This window comes from Gallinula chloropus (genome assembly GCF_964237585.1).
Source record: "Gallinula chloropus genome assembly, chromosome: 10".
Classification (NCBI taxonomy): Eukaryota; Metazoa; Chordata; class Aves; order Gruiformes; family Rallidae; genus Gallinula; species Gallinula chloropus.
This window is the reverse complement of record NC_140095.1, coordinates 12,321,823-12,333,355: the sequence shown is the minus strand read 5'-3', so window position 1 is coordinate 12,333,355 and position 11,533 is coordinate 12,321,823. Positions and strand designations below refer to the sequence as shown.

The 11,533-nt window shown below is 44.3% G+C and overlaps 1 protein-coding gene across 1 annotated transcript; it reads left to right on the top strand.

Annotated features, from left to right (window-relative positions):
* Window positions 1-3,153: 3,153 nt before the first annotated feature.
* NME5 (NME/NM23 family member 5) lies at window positions 3,154-10,157 on the top strand (the record flags this gene model as incomplete). The annotated part of the gene is made up of 5 exons (XM_084268623.1): window positions 3,154-3,282; window positions 5,232-5,437; window positions 5,809-5,909; window positions 6,928-7,046; window positions 9,956-10,157. 5 exons carry the CDS (start codon window positions 3,154-3,156, stop codon window positions 10,040-10,042), a joined length of 642 nt encoding a protein of 213 aa, XP_084124749.1. The 3' UTR covers window positions 10,043-10,157.
* Between the last annotated feature and the right edge of the window lie 1,376 nt (window positions 10,158-11,533).

The following is an 11,533-nucleotide window of genomic DNA, read 5'->3' as shown; positions in this document are numbered from 1 at the left end:
TGCATAAGGAGGCATGGCAAGATTTATTTATTTTTTTTAAACTTGTTTAGCTGAAAAAAAATGCAGACAAAGAAATGGCAAGAAATTAATGCTAGCACTGTTTTACACTGGTATTAAATTCTATATTTCTTACATAATAATAATTCTTAAGTATTCATACAAGGGGAGGAAGCTGTTGAACTGCTAAATCTATGCTCGGGCTGTCAGGCTTGTGTCCATTTGACTTTGAAAAAAGGACTCTTGCCGAGTTCACTCCAAACTAAACTAAAAAGATGGTGAATTATCAGCTTCCCCCCACCCCCCAAAATATATTTATCCATTATCTCTGTATAAATGCAGTGTTTACAATCTGTTCAAATTAAATATGGGATAAGGTATCTCCAGTAAAGTAACACAGACCACGTGCCTGTAGCAGTGAAAGTCTGGATTTTAATTAATTTTAGGCACGTGGAACCTTTATTTTTTAAGCTATGTGAATAAAAGCCTCAGTCTTTGATTTTTAAACATACTTTAAACTGGCTGCAAAGAAGTAACTGTATAGTTTTGTTTCTTGATTCTGTTTTTCATTATTTACATGATTCACTACAAAGATTAGGGTAAAGTGGATCTTTGTTACACTAAAACAAGCTTTTGCAGTAAGTTTGCTATCTCCTCTGCTAACCAGACCACACAGTGCCAGCATTTAAGAGGGGTTTTGTTTGTCTTTTCTCCTTTGCATCTGCTTTCAGTTTGGTTTCATTCAAAAATTGAAACTGTGTTTTCTCTCCATCCCTTTGTCAGTGTCACCTCAAAAACTCAAACGCAATGGCCAGTTTCAGGCGCATTCAATGACACCCCAGAGTTAACAGCACCTTGGATCCTGCAAGGTTTGGGAGATTGGCAGTAGGAGGGGATGAGGCCCAGCAGAGCAGCACGGCTGCAGACCTAGCTCAGGAGTTATCAGCACCCTTCCCAGGTCCACACCCCGATAGCATTGGGCTGGCTGGCAGGCGTTCAGCACGTGTCACAGCCCTGCCTGGGGTCAGGCCATACCGCAGCACCCAATGCTGCTGCTCCCAGGGCCGTGGCAACCAAGATCACGTCAGACAGATGATGGCTGTAGCAGGATTGCTCTGAGCGGGAGCAGCCCCAGAGAGCTGGGGAAATAGGGAGTTTCCAGGGAGCAAGGGTACCTCGGCACCATGGTGGTAAAATAAAAATCCCCAGGGAACACGGCTTCCTCAGCTGGCTTTATTGCTTAACTGGGGAAACAGTAACTGTTTCTTACTTACTACACGTTTGTGTTTGTTTTAAAAGTGAAGCAGTGCTGGGTAGATACTATAACTTCATAAAAACCTGCTGAAAACCAGTGTTAGAGGTGTCAGTTCAGGTCAGTGTGTCTGGTGTGCTTGGAAGGCTGGGTGTTGGAAGCGCCTGGTCCCGCTGCTGTCCGTCAGGCATGTAAACAGGAAGCCTTGTGCGTGCTCCCGCCATCAGCACTGGTGTTTCAGTAACCTGAAGAAGACCCTGGCAGCTTCTCATTTTGTTCCCCAATAAAAAGCGTTGCCTCAGTTATCAATGCTTGCTGTGAGGTCGTGCCTCCCTCAGCAGTCCTGAGCGTGAGGTAAAACCATCGTAACCGCTTTTATTGTCACGGAGGAACGAGGGTTTTGGTAGCCCCCCCTCCAGATCGCGCCGCTCCTTTCCCTGCTTTCTTGTCACACGAGGTGCGCGGAAACAACCAGACGTGGCCTCAGTTATTCGCCCGGCGACCGCGGCTCTCCCGCGCTGCGAGCCGCGTCCCGCGGGCGGCGGGATCCTCCTGCCCACACGCCGCCGATCCGCGGCCGCCATCTTTGCCGCCCCCTCCCGGCCTCGCACACCGCCGAGGGGCGCGGAGGCCATCTTGTGGCCGCTCCGCCCGGGGAGCCGGCCCCCATGTCGCCTGGCAACGGCGGCGGAACGGGACGGTGCGTGGCATGGTGCGGCGGGAGGGAAAGGCCCAACGGCCCTGGCCCGGGCGGGAACGAGCGGGACGGCGGTGGGGCTGCGTTGGGCTGTGGGGGTGGACTAGGCGGAGCCACTGGCGGAGCGGCCGGTCCCTTAGCGCGGGCGAGACTGATCCCCTTCGCGGATCGGGCGGTGGGGAGTGGTCTGTGGAGAGGAGGGAGTCGCATCCTCAGGTCTCCATCGAGTTCCGGGCCTCTCGGGCCGCCGGTTCCGTGACGGGGCGTATCAGCGCCGTTCCGAGCGCTCCGCTGTGAGCACGTCCAGCCTGGTTCCCCGGCACGGGCGGCCCCGGCGGTCCGGCGCTCAGCTCTCCGTCTTTCCTCTCCTCGACGGAGGCCGCAGCCCGTTAAACCAAATATGATAGCGAATGAGGAGGCTCAGAGGTATCTGCAGAAAAGATCAGCCCCGCCGAGCAGGCAGCACTAACCGAGCAGTCAGGTAGATGATTTTTGCAGCAGTGAGCTGGCCAGTCGGCTGCATACCTGGGTGCCTTGTCCGGTGCAGGTGGAGAAAGCCCTGGGCTGTGAGCATGCAGACTGAGGGGAGAAGGAGGCCACAAGTCTGTAGGAAACCCCTCTGAATAGTGCCTCTGGTAACCAAACAATTTTGTATTCTAATAGCCAGCTAATGGCCCGGTCAGTTGGAAAACTAACGTTCTGTCTTGAGTCCATAAATAGGACGATTGACTAATAATTGGGAAATACCCTTAGGCTTACAGGTAGGCTAGTGTCAAGTACCACGTCCCATCTGCAGTGTGGTACCAGGATGAGAACACAGCTTTTGGGTCTGGTGGTGCAAGATGGGTGGATGCACGATGTGGGCATGCCCCAAGCCTGGCTCTCTCTTGCACATAGCAAAGTGTCTGAGTTAATTAGTGAACTATTAGAATAGTTTACACTTAATGATTGGCTAACAGCTAGTAATTTGGGGCTTATTTTCCACAAAATACCACTGCACTGAAAATGGGAGTGTAAACTGCAGTGTGCTAACTAGTCCAGAGAAAAATGTCACTGGGATGTCGTGAAACAGAGATGATCTGCTCTGTTCCTAGAGGACATGCTAAATGTCACCACTGGTGACTGTGCAGTCGACAAACTCCTAATCCCACGAACTGGTGTCATTGCAGTATGAAAGGAGCACCTGAGTCCTAATTTAGGAGCCAAGATGGAAGATTTAATGCCTGAACATCAGATTTTTGTGGAAAGAACTCTGGCCCTCATCAAACCAGATGTTGTTGATAAAGAAGAAGAAATAGAAGATCTCATTCTTCGATCAGGATTTCTGATCGTTCAGGTAACAGGCTGTGCTCTGGAGAAAACAGCTGCAGTTTGTAAATCAGAACAATAGTTATCTGAACTTTCAGCAGTTGAGCTCACCTGTCCAAAATCAATTTGTGTATTTCATGTGTCGTCAGCCACTGCTGCCAGATTCTGTAAAGAGACATCCTACTGCTGCACTGGGTGGTACAAACAAGTTGACTACTTTGATGACCACAGGAAAACACAGACTGGGTTAATAAACTCGCATTTTGCAAACGTATGCAGCAGAGATGTGGACTCTCCAAAAGTAACTCTTTGGTGAGAGCCTTGTTCTGGTATCCCAGGGTTTCAAACAGGATGCGTTTCCCTAGTGACTGAGAATTCATTGAATTAGATGGCTGGCCACTTGTGGCCTGACGTTTGTGGGTTTTTTGTTTGTTTCTGCTGTTTTTAATGTAAATGGACTTTATGGCTATTTAAATGTATGCCAGAGGCTTCATTTAAACAGGCCTTACCGAGCTTGTGCTTGTATATTTCGGACTGGCTGTGGTGCTGCCATGAGCCGGACCTGTGCTGGCGGCAAAGGCTCCAGGGTGGTACTTTCAGCAGGGGTTGCAGTAGGAGAAGATACGCCCTTAGCTGATAAGAGAGTGTTCTTTCGCCCTTCTTTCGTGCGGAGCTTTACACAACTGCTCTGTAGGAGCGTTTGAAATAAAACCCCATTGCACGAAGTCAATCTGGGCAGTAGGAGCGGCGGATACTGGAAGTGGGAGGTACGTCTGGCTCTTCGGAGAGGAGCCGGCAGCGCCGCGCGGTGCCTGACTGCTCGTTCCATTCTGCCGGGCGTTGCCTGTGAGGGTCAGTGGGCCGGACCGCGCCGAGTCCCGCCCGGCCCCGGCCCCCAGCCCCGGCCCCTCGCTGCGCCGCGGGCAGCCCGCGGCGGGGACGGCACAGCATGGCCGCTGGGGAGCGCTGCGCCCTCGCTCCGCGCTGGGGCTGAGCTGGGGCTCCTCCTCCTCCTCCTCTCCCCCTTCCCTCCTCCTTCCCTCCTGGCCCCACGGCAGCGCCCTTGGCCGTGGTATCTGGCTCTGTGACAGCGAGCGAACGAGCGGCGACTGGGCTGCCAGATACGAGTTTATGTTGTTTTTTGGTTGGTTGGGTGGTTTGTTTGTTGGTTTCTTTTCCTGGAAATGTTGAAATTTTTCTTATTCTCGTAGGTGCCCTTTTCCACGTGTGTTCTTTTTATAATTTATTCCCTTTCTGTTTGCTTTTTAAAATGCAAAATGTATCAGATGAGATAAATTAGGTTTTCTTTTTCATCAATAATATCATTATAATGTATCCTGGTGTCCTGGGTGACTTTTGGCACCAAGGTTATTAGGAGTCTGAATTGGTGGAACTCTCTATTGCTCAAAGAACGCAGTTTAATTTTATTGGTTTTACTTGTGCTTTTGTGACTGCTCTATGCCTTCTGACCACCTCCCAAACCTGTCCTAATCCTGGGCACCTGCAGGCTAGGTAGCTATTGTGAGAATCCTAAAGCATAGAGTACTGATTGAAAAACAGAACAATTGTGTAATTAACAGTGTGGGTTGAAGAGAAAGCTGTTTAGAAGTAGAACATTATGCTAGAGCCATTGATAAATTAAATCCTGCCCTTGCAACGCTCTTCACCTTTCCTATGCAGTGCCCTGACTGTACTTTACGTCACCCAGCAGTTATAAAATGTTGGAGTTAGCCTCTACTAAAATCACATCTTACTCAAATAGCTGGTTTGCCTAATTAACTTGGAAAACCCTTCCTCTTTGTTTCTCTGTCTCAAAGAGGATCAGATCTGGGAGAATTAGATTAGGCTGGGAAGTTGCTCTGTGTCTGTTCTGAACTCGAAGATGCCACTGTACCTCACATGAGGTAGCAAGCTATCTGTTAATTTAGCAAGTTTTTTAGCTTTTTTCATTCTTTTTTTTCCTTTTACACTTTATAGAAACGGAAACTCCAGCTGAGCCCAGAGCAATGTAGCAACTTCTACGCGGAGCAGTATGGAAAAGTGTTTTTTCCTAATTTAACGGCATACATGAGTTCTGGACCTTTAGTTGCCATGGTTCTTGCCAGACATTGTGCAGTCTCTTACTGGAAGGAATTGCTTGGACCATCAAACAGCATAAAAGCCAGGAGAACTCACCCTCACAGGTAACTCATGAGTGGGCCTTGGTGAAGTCAGTAGGATTTTGCCTTTCTGAAACCAGAATTTATTTCTTTTTCCTTTATTTTTTTCTTTTACAATACAGATACAGATTTAGAGTGGCCTGATACCTATAAAACTGTGATCAACGTAGCTCTTCAGCTTTTTACCTTTGTTTAATTTGTGAAGGTCACCCATTTTAAGGAGAATGCTGAATGCATGAGCTTAAATTTTAGGTAGCTACTTATTCTGTTTAAAAATTAAATCCAGCCAGAGCCTTGTTAATTAGTCCATATATATTGCCTTTATATGCTCTCAGATTGCAGAGGCTTGAAAGATGTGCAGCTGCCAACTAAGCTGTTATTGCTCTTGTTTTCAGTTTAAGAGCAATCTATGGGACTGATGACCTGAGGAATGCACTCCATGGCAGCCTCAGCATTTCCTCAGCAGAAAGAGAAATTCGATTCATGTTTCCAGAAGGTAAAATGGTACAAATTATACATGTTCTGTCTATAGGAGAATAGTGTCCTCCCAGTTATTACTTGTCTCTGTCCAGACTCTAGATAACAATTTGATTTAGAAGAGGTTGGGTTTGCTTTATAAGAATATGAGTCTCTATTTGTGTATAAACTGATATCTTCTGCTATGGAAGGCATACTAAAATCTATCTTGAGCCATTATAGTTACAGGGATTCCTTCTCTGCTTTTCCAAGTCTGTAGTCTAGGAATTGGAGCAGACAAAGCTGGTAAATGAGAGGAAATGTGAAACTATTACACTCCAGAACATCCTTATAGCACTGTCAGTCTAGGGAACTCCTGGTGACTTGAGAAATCTAATTCTCTTGGGCTCAGGCTAAGTAATTCCTGTTCAACAGCAGCTGGATGGTCATGTGATAATGTAATTCCAAGGTTAAATGCCAGAGAAATGGGTGATAGAACCTTGAAAAGCTGGGAGAGGATCTCGTTTGTAATGTAGCAGTTGAAAGATGGCTTTGTGATTGATGCAAGGAAATCTGCTGGAAAAACATATCTGCTTTTGCCAACTGTATCAGTTTAATAAGAGATGTTGCACTTCTCTAACAAACCTTGCCTGATGTAAACTATGCATCTTCTCCTCACTCTGATGCCACAGCAGAACTTAAGGTGAGTTTTTCAGGGTCTTCAGAAACCAATTTCACACTGCAAGAAGTAGTACTGAGCGTGGATATATTGTTTCTCTCCAGCCCCCAATGCATCTTGAAGGATATAGGTTTCCCCCAGATGATCTGATTTCCTCTGCTTTCATAATTGGCTATAATTAGTAAGATTACCTCATGGAATTTGTGAAGGGGTTTTAGGTAATTTCTTTGCAGTTTGTTGTGGGAGAAGCTATAAAAACTATTATGTATTATTAACTTATTAAGGAAAACAGCAGCTCCTATATGAGCAACCTTTGAAAGAATGTCTTTTTTAATCGCTCTGCAAGCTGCTTCCCAACACCTGTGGTTACTCGTTACAGTGATCTTGGAGCCAATTCCAGCTGGACAAAGAGCCAGGGATTACTTGAACCTTTATGTAAAGCCTACGTTACTAGCAGGGCTCACAGCACTGTGCAAAGAGAAGCCAGCAGATCCAATGGTATGTACAGGCTATCGGTGTTGTGTTGTAGGCTTTCTGATATGTTTGCTTTGTGATAGCAGAGTCCCTCTATCTAAGACTAATACTTTGTATTAGTAGAGTTCCTCTGTATAGGACAACGACTCGTGTTGAAGAGCTGTGCTCCTTTGGCTACCTGCTAATAAGCAAATCAAACAAAGTCTGCCTTTCAAGGAGTTGATTGGTTTGTCAGCAGATGAAAGGAGGGCTGGGGCTAAGTGAAATCAGCCTTGATGAAGTGATAGCTGCTTAGGTGGCTTCTGTAAAGCTCTTTTTAACATGTAGCTGTTATAGATGGCTGGGAAGGCAAATAGATATGATCATATGATGCCAAATATAAGATTTTACTTAATTTACTGCTTCTGAGGTGAGTTTGAGATTAAACAGCTCTCACACTGTAGATATTAAGAGATTCGATGCTAATTGAGCTGGTGGTAGTTATACACTTGAGTAAAATACTGTAGAGTTCTTAGCAAGACTGTTCGTATTTTGTAATTGTTATGTTTATTTAACTTAGTGTTATCAATCCTCCTTTAGGATAAACTATCATTTTGACTATGCAGCATTGATTAGCATTTACTTGGGATGCTCTACAGTTCACAAAGAAAATGAATGACAGGTCTTCCAAATGAAACCTGTCTCGAATGGTCAAATTGACCTACAGAAAATTCTGTGAGCCCTTTCTAGTTATCAAGCTGATGTATCTTGCCCTCCTCTCATATTGTTGCTTTTAGCCATGGATGTCACTCAAATTGTAGTTCTTAGTGGAAAGACTCATGTTAATTTCCTGTTTGGGTTTTTTTCAGTCCCTAAACAAAATTAGCTTGCCTCCCTCTGGAATGTTTTTTGTATTCCTGAAGTTCAAGGCATTCATACTAGTACTTCAGGAATGAAGATAATTAATGTGTGGTAACTTACTGACAGCTGTGGTGGTTTCTACATCGTTAACAGGTTTTTAATCAACACAGCGTTTTTTCTAAAAGATACCTTTCAGAAAAAAGGCTGGAAAAATAATTCAGAGGTGTTTCTGTGAACTATGTGGGGTCAGATGAAATGTACTGTGATTGTTCTAGCTTTATTACCTCTTTGCTTTATCTGTGTGTCTGGCACTGTTGCCACTGAAATCTAGAAAACAGAGATGAAGTCGTCTAATCCATCCCTTTGCTCAAAGGCCAGACCGATTGTATCTACCCATTCCTAACAAATGTTTGTCTGGCCTGTTCTTTAGCACTCCAAAAGCTGGAGAATCGGCAGTCTCCCGAGGCAATCTGTTCCAGTGCTTAATTATAGCTAGTTGAAAAGCTTCACTAAAAGTTAGTCTAAATCTCCTGTGCTCTAATTTTTAGCCAATTACGTAGTTTTTTGGGGTTTTTTTTCCCTTTTGCTATCCCCAGAGGACATTGGAAACAATGGAATACCTCCCTCTTTTTGCAGCAACCTATTATATATTTGAACAGTGTTATGATCTCTTAATTTTCATTTCAGACAGCTCTTTGCTATCTTAAATTGAATTTTTTCCCTCTTACCTCTTAAGTTGCATTTCTCTAACACGTTGGTTTTGCTTCCAATTAACCTCTGCATTCTGAGCACAGTTTTCTAGCCAGTTATGTTGTAACTAATAGTTAGAATATTCTTTCCTTCCTTGCTTGTAAGAAAGCTATGAAGCTCTATGAAACAGTGCCAATTGCTTTGCTAAAATGAAAACCCGCTATTTCCTCCTCCTCCCATGCACACAAGGTCTGTCACCTTGTAACAGAAGGAAAATAATGTTGATTTGATACCGGTTTTGGGGGGAAATAGATGTTGGCTACTGCTTTTAAGTTTGCTGTCTGCTAGGTGACTTACAGGGAGTTTGATGGGATGGGGTTTTGTGGGTGTTTTTCTAGTATACTAGGAATTAGAACTGAAGTTTGGGTAGTTTGTCTCTCTCTTCCTTTCCTTTTGAAGATGGCAACAGAAACTACCTGGCCTCTCAGAAATACCTGCTAGTGCAGGTTCCCTAAATAACACCAGATAAACTTCACCAGGCACAAATGATTGACATTTTTCTCCTGGTCCCCAGTAGTCTTTCTAAGGGCTTTTGGACTTCGTGTTTTGGGATTTGTGGTGGTGGTGGTCTTGTTCGTTTTTCCATTTCTGTCTTGAGCTCTTGCTGTCCTTGACCAGAGGTGCCTAACCCCTGAGGACTGCCTGGCTGCTCTCCTGGTTTTCTCTTTCTCAGAAAACGGAACATTTTGTACCTGGTAGGAAAAGGACAGCATTGCTTACCTTACTCCTCCGCTATTGTACCACTTCTTTCACTTCACAGTAAGGTGTGAAGTTCGTTGTATTTAGCATTCCAGAAACTAATCCTCAGCGGCCGCCCTGTGAAGTAAATAAGGATGTGCTAAAAACTTCTCTTTACAAGTGGAGAAATCCAGGCAAAAGGTTAATTTGCCTAAGGCCAGGGCAAGACATTGGCAGATGAATTTAGGACACTGAGCATTTTCCTATGCTGCCTCCCCCATTCTTAATTCAGTACAATTTGCTGGAAAACTTAGGAAATTAATTTCAGAAATACCAGTTTCCTGCACGTTGTACAGTCTCATTCTGAAACAGAGCTGACTGGATTATCTGAAGTATGGCCGAAGTGTTCCTATACATATGCAAAGATAAGCATTGTCAGGAAGAGTCTTCTAAAGGTCAGTGTGAATTGTTCAAAAGCAATCCAAGCTGTGAAGGTTGAGAAAACACAGGTTATTGGTATGTCCATCTTCCTGAAAGGTCTTCATTTCGCTGCACAGTGGGAGAGTGTCTGCATCAGAGGCTTCCAATAAAGCTTTTACTGTTCTCCCACAAACTTCATAGAAAAGGACAGAAAACTGAAAGTGTTTGGGCTTTTTGTTCCACAGATTTGGCTTGCTGACTGGCTGATCGAACACAATCCTAACAAACCCAGGATACAGCATCTCACCACTGAAGAACAACATCAGGGGTGAGAGCTCAGTGGAAACCATCTCCAGCATTCCAAGTTACACTGAAAATGACAATGTGTGCCTGTATCCCTTGGCTATGCAATCAATATTATCTGAAGGAAATGTGATTGTCCTAACTACCCCCTTCTTCATGGGATAAATGAACTTTCACTTAGCTGGGATTTAATAGTTCTAGTGGCTTTTCCATTGACAAAGCGAATGCAGAAGGACATGCTACTTTTATGGTGTCATGTGACTAGAAAATGACAAAATTCCCACCGGGTGTGACTTAACTGCTGTTTTCTCTGTTTGTCTTGGTTTGGCTGTGTGGGGAGAACCGAATCAATTACTTTATCCAGTGCAGATTCCCAAGGGGCGTCCAGCTGGCTGCGCTGGCGAAACTGAGCTCTGCCTCAGCCTGTTTGCAGCAGACATAAATTCCCAGTGAAGGGAGGTACTTGGTGTAACAGCAAACAGTTTCTGGGAGCATATTAGCAACTTCAGAGTGTTAATTGTTGATTATATCACGAAGCTAAGGTCTCTCTCATTTGAGCCTGTTTTGTCAGACTGTAATTTGAAGGGACATTGAATGGACCTTTCCCTTCTCAGTCTCTCATTTCCACTGGAAGTCAGGAGAAGGTATATTGTAGTCAAGGACTAACCCTGTCTTCCAACATTTGTTTAAAAGAAGGGTGCTTAATTGGAACAGCTCTTCTTAAGGGTGTTTTCTGTGTTCTCCAGCTCTCAAAAGGAGTGCTAATAGCTGTTCTCCTTGTAGTATTGGATACCCTTGAACTTCGGTGTGCTCTGTTTGAGGATTTCAAGAGAATGAGTTTAGGAGCGTGTGGCTCAACAGGCAATGGGTTAATTCCACAGTACCTTTTCTGAAGGGACTGGGGTGTTGTGGGTTGGGGTTTTTTTTGGGGGGTGTCAGTAGGTATTTTTAAGTTTCTTAAGAGCTATTTGCACTGTTTACATCAACAGTATCATGAGATAATATCTCATGATTTGACTGGTTAATATGGAAAAAACTGTCCTTTTCCTAACTCTGCAATGCTACTGTGCTTGACTAATACTAAACAAACAAGCAATTTCATAATTTGTTTCATGAAAAAACTTGCCCCCCAGCTTGAGTAATTACTCGAAACATAAGTCATTTGTCTGTAACATTAAACTTTAAGCTAATTGTTTGTCTTCTTAGTGGAATAAACCACTATTGCCAGCCCAGAGAATGAACATTTAGAAAACTGCCTCCTACAGTACCAAGACCTAAAAATCTTGGTGCTTCTACGAAAGAAAAAAGTAAATCAAACCCAAAGCCTCAAATATGGAGAAAAAAAAAATGAGGTAGCTACAAATACAGTAACCAGATTTGTTTACAACTGATTTATTTGCCTATAATTATTCTCCCCACACGTGTCTGATTGCTTCAATTACAGGATGGTTGCATTTTGTGGTTTCCTGTCAGCCAAAGAAACGATTTATTTTATGAAAATGCCAGAAACAATAATCTGT